The following is an 11,972-nucleotide window of genomic DNA, read 5'->3' as shown; positions in this document are numbered from 1 at the left end:
TTTTTTAATGGATTGATTTTATTAGTCTATTCATATTATTTTACGTAGAGAAATTTGAATAATAAGATCAAATCTCTTATTTTCTTTTGTATGAAAAATAGAATTAAAAAAATTCACGTTGATTATGAACTGAAAACCGCCAAAGAAGGGAACACAACTATTGAAGTCATTAGCAATAATTATATGCTTCATTTTATCTTCCGTTGAATAAAATTAGGATTTATATCTTCTTTCCTCATTGATTTTATTTTGAATCGTTGAGGTTATTGTTCTTTCCATAAAAATAATTTGAAGAAAAAGTAGCGGAGGTAGAGAAACAACTTTAAAAATGGGTTAAAGATTTGACTTCACCAAGAGTTCCGTTGGTATAAACCTAAGCTATTTGTATTTAAAAAATGGACAAAGACCTAAGTTTTTGAATACTTAAAGGACTAAAATCGGTAAGTGTATAATTAAAGGACCAAAACTGATAAGTTTTTGAATAGTAAAGGACTAAAACTGATAAGTGTATAGTTAAGGACCAAAACGGATAAGTTTTTGAATAGTTAAAGAACTAAAACCAACAAAAGTATAGTTAATGACCAATTTAGACCTACTCATATAGTTAAGGGACTATTTATGGCCTTTTCTCATAAATTACCCGTGTTTCGCATGGGATTAAACTATTTGATTAAGTTTACATATGATCATTCAGTAATATCTGTATTTTCGATACATACACTACATTGTCAAGAACAATTTATCTTAAGGCAAAGGGTTCCTTCGAAATCTTGAAGTGCCATATTTTTCTAATTTTCATTTTTGTTGCACAAAAATTATGAGTCATAGAAAGATTTTAAGTATAAGAAAGAAGTCTAAGAAAATCTCCATGTAAATAGTTTGTCAGAAGTAACAAAATTTTATTTAAATTTCAGAAAGTTATAAAGAACATCAGACGTTATAGAAGAGACCAAAAAGACTCAAGCAACAACACTCCCATGTAAAGTGGAACATCATGTTCATACAAGAACAAAATTAACTAAATTCAAATGGAGGACCTTCGACTCCTTTCTTATGAACTTCTATCACTCTTTTTTTTTATTATAGTCTGTTGTATCATGCATATGTCAAAAATGACCCTAAAACTGTTAACATCATAAAAGTTTTTCCTCATTGTCTCAGAACATTCATTACTATTGCTTAGGTTTCCTATCACCGGTCCCAAGTTATTTGAAACTCAACCATAGTTATTGTTAGGTTATAGTGTGTAGTTACAAAGAATTAATGCAATGATCAACCAAGCAACATGAGACATCTGAATGAAACTGTTTACATCTGGATATTTTAAACCAAAATTTTGATACATAACATATTAAAATCTCACATCATAATTTTGTAAGCACTTGAACTCACAAATATCCACCACTAATAATAAAGACGACCTTACTTTCCTAACAATTAAGAAGAAAAAGACATGTTGTTTAACATATTTTTCAAAAAGATAGTATGTTGGTTGTATCTAGGGTTGGGCATATTTTGGTTAAAACCGATCGAACTGAATTTTTTTAAATTTTGATTTCGATTTTTCGATTTCAGTTTTATATTTTAAAATTTCAGTTTTCAGTTTGGAAATAATTAAATTCGGTTAACCAAAAAATCAATTTTTATTGCAACTCAAATATTTAGATATTTCTCAATGACTATTCAGCCTATAAAAAGAGCCCAAATTAAAATTTTAGCCCAACCCAAATATAAAATCCCTAAACTTAAAAGTGAATAAAAAAATTTCAATCTCAAAATTCGCAATACCCAACCATCGTCGACGCCACAAGACCACCATCGCCGACAGACTCAAAGTAGAGACCACCATCGCCGATGCCACAAGACTACGTCGATCCGATGTCAACTATGGTGTCTTCCACAACTCTGTAGAGAATGTGGACAGTCCAAGAACTCTAAAAAGTTTGTTGGTTTTCGATAAAAGTCTTTGATGGTTTTGGCTGAATTTTCAATAAACCAAATCACTTGTTTTTGCTTCACATATCTATAATATTGTAGACTTGTTCATTAGTTTAGTTATAAAGCTATTTTTAAAAAAAATTGATCCAATTTTAAAAGTCCAGTGATAATGATGAAAAGAAAAGGGCCCAAGATGATCATATTCAAATCGAAAAACCGAATCGAAATATACCGAACCGAATTTGTGAAAACTGAACTAAATCAAATTTATTTTAATTCGATTTTGGTTTACATTTTCACCAAACGGAAAACCAAAAAATCGAACTGAAATTTGCAAACCGAACCGAACCGATCGAATGACCAGCCCTAGTTGTTTCCAAGTTTACTGTCACTCCCCAAGGCTACCCCCTAGATGTAACACGGGACCTAGGATCACGAGTGACCCCAAGCTAACCCTGAGTCTGACATATATCAAGCATGTTGAAAAATAACTAAGTAAATCATATACTATGCGGAAGCTAAAAACAATGGATATCTGAAATGGGGAAAAGCCCAACTAGTTTGAAAATATAAAATATAATAAGAGTTTAGTGATGACTGAAACAACACTTAACAACTCGAGCTGAAACTACTACTATGTATGAAAAGCCTCTAACTGAATTGAGTTGTTGGGACATGCCCTCAGCTAACTCTAACAAGACTGAAAACTAGAAATAAAGACAGGAAAGTAAAGCATGTCTGTTGTCCTCGAAGTATGAGGACTCACCACTGAAGCTGCTGAATTCGGACTGAAAATCAAACTAAGCGTGATCTGAATATTGAGTACCTGGACCTACATCATGAAATAATGTAGCAAAGTATGCGTCAATACTTGGAATGTACTACGCATACAAGATATAAATATGCTAAGCTAAACAATGCATCACTGAGCAATGATATAATCTGAACAAACATATAGATATATACTGAAGTATAACTGAAAGATGAACGGGATACAATGGCCATGTACTAGTCATGAAGATAACATGCTGAACTGAACACTAAAGTAACTGCTAAAAACCTGATCAATGCACTAAGAGTCTAACTGTGGGAGCTACTATTAATCGACATAAACCACGTGAGTTAAACGTGGAGTCTGATGTATATGCCCCATCGAGAGGACCCAATATACCTTAGTAGGGATATAGAGGCATGATTGTGGCATGATTACTGAATTTGATGCCCAACTGAGAAGACTTATAAACCTACGCGGGCACATAATTTTGGGACTTTAAGGGTACGTTGAACCCTAGTCCAATTCGGTGCTAAGTCTACTCCCAACTGAATATTCATGAAGCTAAAATGCACTAAATACTGAAGAGCTCAAAACATTGACATGCTAAGTGAGAATGCAACATTTATATATTGAGAATATGACATTCGAAATCTGAAGCATGATTTTCAGTCTGATTATCTTAGCCAGTATAATTCATGAACTAGGATAAATTACACAGGGTAGAACTGAGTGATATGCATGGAATTATACTAAATTTATCAAGAAATAAGTTTTCTAGATCAAGGGAGCCATAATCACAATAAATTTTGAAAATCTAGAAAATCCTAGGTCTGAACAGTTTATGAAAATCTGAAGATTTAACTGAATTCTAGGGACCTAATGGGTGAAAGGAACCCACTAGTGAAATATTATTAGTATGATTCATTATTATAATAGTATTACTGTTTCCAGATTATGCATGTTTCAGTTGGGAGTATATTAAGCACCCGAGCATCCTTATGGGATAAAGGTCTCCGATCAGCGTTTGTGGCCCTTTAGAAGCAATCCCTAAATTCATAACAACGTGTCACCGTAGAATTTTGTCTTATATAGACATTAGCTAGTGGATCCACCTTACCTAAGTTTTCAGGCCCCTTACAATGACAAGTACTGGACACCTACTTTTCAGTGTGAGGGCAATACATTCTATATTGTAGCTCACATGGTTTATGTCAAGTATTAGTATCTTCCACAATCATGATATTAGTTATTGTGTGACCTTGTAACTATGTATTTCATATTAATATATCTCAGCTTCATGTTATTTTATTTGGTCATTACATCAACATGTTTTTACAGATGTAGTATATTCATATATCATTTTACTATACATATTCCTCATACTTGGAGCATTCAAAGTACTGATCTCATACTTTAGGCCTTTATTGTTTGATAATATAGGTTCTAACACTCATTATCAGGCCTGCGGTGAGTACAGATCCAGCCAGCTTGTTATAGCTTTTGGTGAGTCTTTATATATCCAAGGGCGGTCCTTTTATGCTTCTTATAGTATTCTACTTTCATTTTTGAGATAGTTATATTTAGTTAGAGGGTTTTACCAGTAGCTCATATTAGTAGAGGCTTTAGATAGTCAGTTTAGATTATACATATGTAAACTCATATATTGTCTATTTCAGATTCTTTTTTAAATAGACTTATTTCATTTATCTTCTTTTTTTCAGTTCTATTATGTTATCTTAGTGTCATGCCATGCCATGAGGTTAGCTTGGGGTGACTCGTGTCTCTAAGCATCGAGTCGCATCTAGGGGTTAGTCTCGGAGCATGACAACTAAGATATATAAAGCTATCTTCACGTGTGGGAACACTTTTTTATTCCCAATGAAGTACATTTCCATGGTTTCAAAGAATCCTCCATGAATGAATTAGGGTTAGGACGAAACCCCATATTCTTGAATTATTCTTGAATCTTCATAAAACCCCAAGAATTCTCTATGAAAGTATTTTAAGTTCTTGATGATACTTTTCGCGTGAGTTTCCTAAAATTTTCTACATGAATTTATGAAAATTTATTGAAAGAATAAATTCTTATTTTGAGAACTATTTTAATATTTTTCTTTATGAGTTCTTGATAACTCTTTGACAATTTCTTAATATTTTGTTCTTGAAAATTCTTATGTTGTGAACATTAGAACTATGCTTTGTGAAAATTTTCAAATATGAGACCTTATGACGCTATCTTATGATTCTCCAGCTTTATTATTTTGATATGATATATCTCGCTCGTGAATTCAAAAGTGATATGATGATATGAATTGAAGGTATGGAGTATGGTAGTTGAATGCTATGAATAGGAGCCTTTAGACTATTTCATGATCATGTGAGCTTAAGGGAGATAAATAGTTAACTGAGAAGGCATAAGTTTAAATGACGAACATTGAAACTATATTTACCGACGTAGGTTAAGGACCGTATAGTTGGTTCGGGAGACTCTTTATGCCCCTGCTAAGGGCTAATTATCGATCCATATGATATGTATACATATGGTTTATACTCGGCAAAGTATGAGATGACTTAACTAAACAAGATGAGAACACACTTCATGCGCTCACATAATGGTTTATGTCGGTTACACTATTAACCTCTCATAATGAACTAAAATATAATGAAAGAAATATCCTTAAGGTAGTCAGAATGATGTCATCTCTTAACTTTCATAATTTACGATTATGACTATGTTAGTTGTATCTATTGATCTGTTATATACGTTATATTTTATTTCGTCATTTTACATATAGTACAATTTCATATGTACTTACAAATATTTTGTGGGGAGAGCTGCATTTTCTTATTGATGCAGACTTAGATACACAGATACATGATCAAGCCATTTGCTAGGTTCCATATCTTCTGCTATTGGTGAGCCCCTCTCGATTTTTAGGGATTAGTCTACATATTTTAGAAATTTATATTTGATTTTAAGGTATATCGGGACTGTCACACCCCACCCTAGGTTAGGCGGACAAGTACCATATGAACACATGTTTTACAAGTGACTTGTGACGAGAAAGTGAACTACTATGCATAGAGATTTGCCACTGAGAAGCTACATATATAACACATGTCGACTAGCTGAACCAATACATGTGACAGGTAAAACTATGAATACAGATGATAGTTTTAAAATGTCTACAAAGCCTCTACTAGAATCCATGATTGTACAACTATCAAAATCCGCATAGTAAAGACTCGGCAAAGCCCCGAATCAATTTGGAGCTCACCAACAACCGCTAAGTATCATGTGCTTCTATGGGGGGAGATCTACTAGTTGAGTACTTGTACCTGCAGCATGGAATGCAGCGTCCCCAATAAGGGACGTCAGTACGAAAGAATGTACTGAATATGTAAGGCATAATACAACCATATGTAAAATGAGAGCTCAAGTGAAACCAAATACAAATAGGTAAGGATTAGAGACCATATTTGCTTATACTTTTGGAATCGTGTATGTAACATTCTTTTCTTTACTTTTCTGTGCGTTCTAATCTTTATAAGACATATGATACAAATAACTAGCTGATCAGTGGTAGAAGAGGATAACCCATGCTAGGCATTTAACCCCTGGGATGCTGTCTCATAATTCAACCAATTGAGATCGGCCCATGCTAGGCTTTCATCCCTGAGCTGCCACCCTTCCATACCAATTGGGATCGACCCATGCTAGGCATTTGCCCCTGGGTTGCCACCCATCATTATACAAATTGCTTCACTTAGTATTTTTTAATCTTTGAGTATTGTTGTTTTGATGTTCATAACTCTTTTGAGATTATTCTTTTGATGATCATAACTCTTCTAAGACTGCTGTTTTGGTGGTCATAATCATTGTTGAGACTTGGAACTATGAACCACTAATAGAAGACATGTGAATGTGGACTTACGATAATAACAATGACATGGGAAGCAAATGTGACACCAACGTAATACTTATGAGATTATCTGACTCAGTAAGCATTTTGACATCTCAAATTGAAACACATATCAAGTGAATACATTTAACATTCATCCAAGAGATTTGAACTCTATATGGTAGCCAAATACTCACTAACTAATATCAAATACAAAGTACACATGAAAGTGGAACCAAGGGAGAACGTGGACAAATTCAACTTAAGGACGGATACATATTCCAAGTAAGTACATATAAAATGTACAATAGAGCAAGTAGGGATCTTGTGAGGTAACACAATAATCTAACACAATGGGAGTAATAACCAATAAAGGAAACATATGAACATGTGATAAGATGACATATATGATGGAATAGACAATTGAATGAAGTTGACTCAATATGGGCAGATTGTCCAACATATAAACATATGTACCATGTGTAATCTAGGATCACTTTGATTTATATAAGGGGAATACGTGTCAAGGGTACTTTGACGATGAAACACATTTAAAACCTTGCATGCTAATACTTGGTAGAGTAAGCACACACATTTAGTAATAAACTCATATTAGAGTACTCACTTTAATGCTCTAGGGAGTAGGAACTGCAACTATGGATCAGTCACTACCAAGGGCACTTAGAAAGCTTACTTTTTGTAATACAAGTGTTGGTTTCATGCCAAAGAAATAGGAAATCGAATAGCCTTACATACCTTTGCTACACAACTTTGAGTATTACAATGAGTTAACCGTCTTCCTTTCAGATTATTTATCTACAATGGAGTAAATAATAAAACTAGCATTAGTATCTAATAAACAAGTTTGGGCTACTTGATCAGACCAAAACAGTAATTGGCAGTAAATCTATAATTGATCCCGTCAAGGGTGTTCTTCCCACCCATTCTCTTCTAATTTTTTTCATATATTATACAACCTTCTTATATGGTCCTCTGAAACTCCTCGGACTTTATAACGTTTGGAAAATAATATACAAAGGGATGGTAGGAAGTAAGCTCATGCAACACTCAATTAAGTGGTGTATCACTACACTTTCAATGTTCTATCCTATAACTAGTTCCCATAACTTCTCTGCACATATCCAGCCACACCCCCTTATTTTACGATACACAAAACAGTCCCTAAGCATCACAATGTGGAAATAGCAATATGAACATACGGTTTCCGATCAACATCCCATGAGTTCCAACTAACATTACATTTAAGATGCTCAAAACGAGCTCACAATCAAAATTTAAGGGGACTCCACTCCATGGCTTTCCCAACCAGCACATCCTTCCTCCAAGCTCACACCATATAGAGACAACACTTTTTATTTCATTAACTCATAAAAACTTTCACAAACAATGCAAGAACAAGAGAGGGATGAAAATTTCCATAGCTTACCTTGCTGGACAGAAACCTTACTTGCTAAGACTTGGATTCTTCAAGGTTTAGGTTGTCCTCTCCCCCATAACTTAATGTTAAATCAGATTTATTCACCTGAATTCCTTAAGATGGGATATGTTCTACTAACTTGTACTTTAAAAAGAAAGGGTTTGCTTCAGATTTTAATGGTGAAGCTATAGACCAGAACTCTTGGAGCTTATATGGCTTTTGGGAACAATTTTCTGGAGAATAAGTGATGAGGGAGATGTGATAAGCTTGAGTGCTTTAGAGGTCCCTTTTGGACGTTTTCACTTATTAAATTGGAGAAATAATATGGTCCTTTACTTTTAAGCAAGCATGTGCATCACCTCCTTACCCTTACATCAAATACCACTTTTTACTATCTCATTTTAAACCTATTCTATTGTCACTAGTCGCATAGGAATCCGAGTCCATAACTATACCACAAGGCAACGTAAAATGCGGGGTGTTACAGGGACCTTGTCCCAAATGAAACTATTCAGTTATGTTTAGAGGCTTCATAAATAGATGAATAGTTATGTTACGTTTGGACCTTCGTATCATTTGACAATGATTTTAAATTTCTATGACTTACGTTATAAAATTTGTTTTCTTATGAAACTTATCTCTTCAAATGCTTTCAAATATATTTTTCTAATATGTTTAGATGTATGCTCATGTCCAATGCCATGTTATAGGTATGCTCAGGCCAGTAATGCATTGAGTATCAGCCACGTCCAGAGTATAGGCTCGGGGTGTGACAAACTACCTAAGAGTTGATCATGAATTCCATTTTACTAGTCATGTGACACGTCAAAGAATTTACTGTGATATATTCATTACTAATATACATTTTGAACGCGAATAAATGGTAAATAATCTCCATAAATTTAAATTTGACTCGACTTTCTAGACAAGTCTAAGGGTAAAATACGTAATTTTCCTTATAGGAAATAACAATAACTGTTATTGATTCAAAATAGAATAAAGAAAATATCAGTTAATTTGATTTCATCTACAATCTAAAAAGAGGTAATCGTTTCTTAATATTTTTATAGATCTTTAAAAAAAATGGAAAATTTGGATAATTTTTGTAATGATTAACTATTTATCTAAATAGATTATATTTACCCGAAATAATACACTAGAGGATTATATATACCACCAAACATCATAATCATACATACAAGTAGGAGCTATACCTTTCAAACTATTAAGGTGTAAGATTTCAATTCTAAAATATATGAAATGTTTTGGAAGAAAGGCAAGAATAAGGTTGAAAGTGAGTTTCCTTTGGTGAAATGGTTGACGAAGGATTTTAGAGGTATAAGATTTAATGAGAGTGATATGAAATACCTCTTCAAGAATCTAGATCCTATAGTCGCTGTAATAGTAGAGAAAGAAGGTGAGGTAATGATTCCTCTTTGGGATCAAGACACTCAAGTTAACCATCTCTTCAAGTTGAAAAAAGACATAGATGGAGTTTTTGGATTATATGAAGATTGGATGGAACGTGTAGTTAAGAGAAGAGGATTTGAGGGAAAAGAATTAATTGGTTTCTATGTCAATCGATTGAATTTGGAACTGACATTTTCAGTGATTGACACAAGAAATGATATCGCTTAAAATTCTAATTAGAAAGATCTTAATGTTACTTTCTAATTGCAATGATTTTATTTTCAAATGCATGTATACTAAGAATTTAATATCAAGAATGTATCTCAAGAGATAACATGCGTTTATATATTTTTCCTTTATACTCTTAGCTCTTGAATTTGTGCAAATATTATTCATAGCTCAATTCCAACTTGATGTGTCATTTATATATGCACTTTTTTCACTTCCTTAAGAATTATTAGTATGGAGAAGGACCTAAAATGCTCTTGTACTATCAAATTTGGTACCAAAATATCCGTTGTTTACATTTTGGCTCTAAAAGGCTTCTACATCAACGTATTAGGCCAATTATGCCCTTATTTTTGGGGGGCCATTTGAAAATATAATTAATGACTTTATTTATTATGTGCCACGATAAGATTGATTTATCGTAATTGACATGAAGTAATTAAATTCCAACCTAAACCAAGATCCATCCAATAACATTTACACCCAAAAGAATTCATGTTACCACTCTAAAACAAGAAACTATTGTTACCCCAACAATTCTAACTCCCATTGAAGAACTAACATTTGTGCATGGATAGCCAACTATTATTTGGGAAGAAAGAGAGTTTGCAATACATAATTACGAGAAATTCTCATATGAATATCAAAACTTGAGGAGATACATAAAAACTTTTACAATGTGAAATCGAAGCAGAACATAAGATATAATTTTCTTAGAGATATTCATATATTGATTCACTATACAACAATGAAGGATTATGTTCATGTGATATCTAAACATGCATATTTTCTTAGGGCAGAGGATGACTATTAACACTTCGAAAATTGGTAAATTGAATTGGAAACGAAAGTTGCAGAAAATTGGTACTAGTTCAGTTCGTATGAGCCCATCTACATACAAGGTCTTACGGTCAGTAGGAAGGCTCTCGTGAAAAGAAAAATGTCAAGTTTAGAAGAATTCCTATGAAACACCAAGTCGATTCGTGAAAGGTTCTACGCTCCGTGGTAAGTGATCGTAGAAAGGGCTCCAGACTTAGTGAAATTTTGGATTGAGTTTGGGTTCTACGGTTGGTGTCTACGACCCGTAGAAAGACATGGACCTATGGATCAATATACCACTTACTCTCCTATTAATTAAAATTAGAAGTTTAACTACTCTTTTAGGGAAAGTTCAAATTCCATTACTAATATGAGATAGTAACTATAGTAAAAAGCTAGACTCATCCTCATTAATCAAAGAAATATAAGTTAGATTTTGGCTCTACTTTCAAATAATTGAGTTTCATAAGCGGTTTTTCAAATCTCAACTGATTTAATAAAAAAAAAGTTTTATAAAAAGACAAAAATAAATAAAAACAGGAAAATAGTTTTTGAGTGATGTATCCAAAATCAAGTCATGGATCAAATGGGGGTCCTTCTGCAGTTATGGTTTCTTACGTTTCTGTCTGGACAGTGTTAACTGTGGGGGGAGGGGTGGATGTTCTACGTTAAGGAACTTTAAACCTTGTAGGAAGAAGTGTCTTCTTTAAGCTTTGGAAGATGCCAAAAAGGAGGAGAAAACGCAGGGTATGGAATGTCGCTTCATTCACGTTAATGTGAGTTGTTTGGAGAGGAAGAAATAGGAGATCTTTGAAGGGGTAGAGGTGAGTTTACTCAGTTGAGTAGTATTCTCTATTCCTGATCTGCTTTTGGTGCACTCATGTAGTTCCTTGTTGTATAGAAGAGTGGGTGGCCTTTTTGCATATCTTTTTGTTGGTTCTTTACTTTTCGGTACTACCCTTTGCATACATCCAATTTTTTTTCCATGTCATTAAGGAGGCTCTTTCTTTGCGGTGTAGCAACTTATTCTTTTCTCCCTCAACTGGTGTTCGATATGTCCAGTGTCCACTGTGGAAGCCACATTTTCTGAATTGATGTTAAGCAGGCAAGATATATCTTTAACGGAGACTTGATGAAAGGTGGCATGGATGTTTCAGACTCAGTGAGATTGGCAAGGTATGACCAGTATCTCATGGTTACAATTTTGAATCTTTTCTCTTGTCCTTCTTAATATACAGGTCACTACTGATATACATTTGGATTTTGCATTTAGAAAATAAATGCTGGTTTAGGGTGTGTTTAGTATGAAGGAAAACATTTTTCGGAAAATGTTTTCCAATTTTCTCATGTTTGGTTGGATTAAATATTTTGGAAAATGTTTTTCAAATCAACTCATTTTCCTCAAATGTAAGGAAAATGACTTCCCTTCAAAACTTAAGGAAAACATTTTCCAAAACTCTCT

General features: G+C 33.6%; 1 protein-coding gene across 1 annotated transcript in view; it reads left to right on the top strand.

Moving 5' to 3' along the window:
- The first annotated feature begins 9,313 nt into the window (after window positions 1-9,313).
- The window catches only part of LOC102581764 (GDSL esterase/lipase At1g71250-like), a 7,177-nt gene continuing 4,518 nt past the window's right edge, over window positions 9,314-11,972 (top strand). The window contains exon 1 of the mRNA XM_015310326.1: window positions 9,314-9,475. Within this exon, the coding sequence (XP_015165812.1) occupies window positions 9,314-9,475 (162 nt within the window). The remainder of the gene's footprint in view (window positions 9,476-11,972) is intronic.

This window comes from Solanum tuberosum, unplaced genomic scaffold, assembly GCF_000226075.1.
Source record: "Solanum tuberosum cultivar DM 1-3 516 R44 unplaced genomic scaffold, SolTub_3.0 scf00133, whole genome shotgun sequence".
Taxonomy (NCBI): Eukaryota; Viridiplantae; Streptophyta; class Magnoliopsida; order Solanales; family Solanaceae; genus Solanum; species Solanum tuberosum.
The sequence above is the reverse complement of the archived record's forward strand: the minus strand, read 5'-3'. Positions and strand labels throughout refer to the sequence as shown.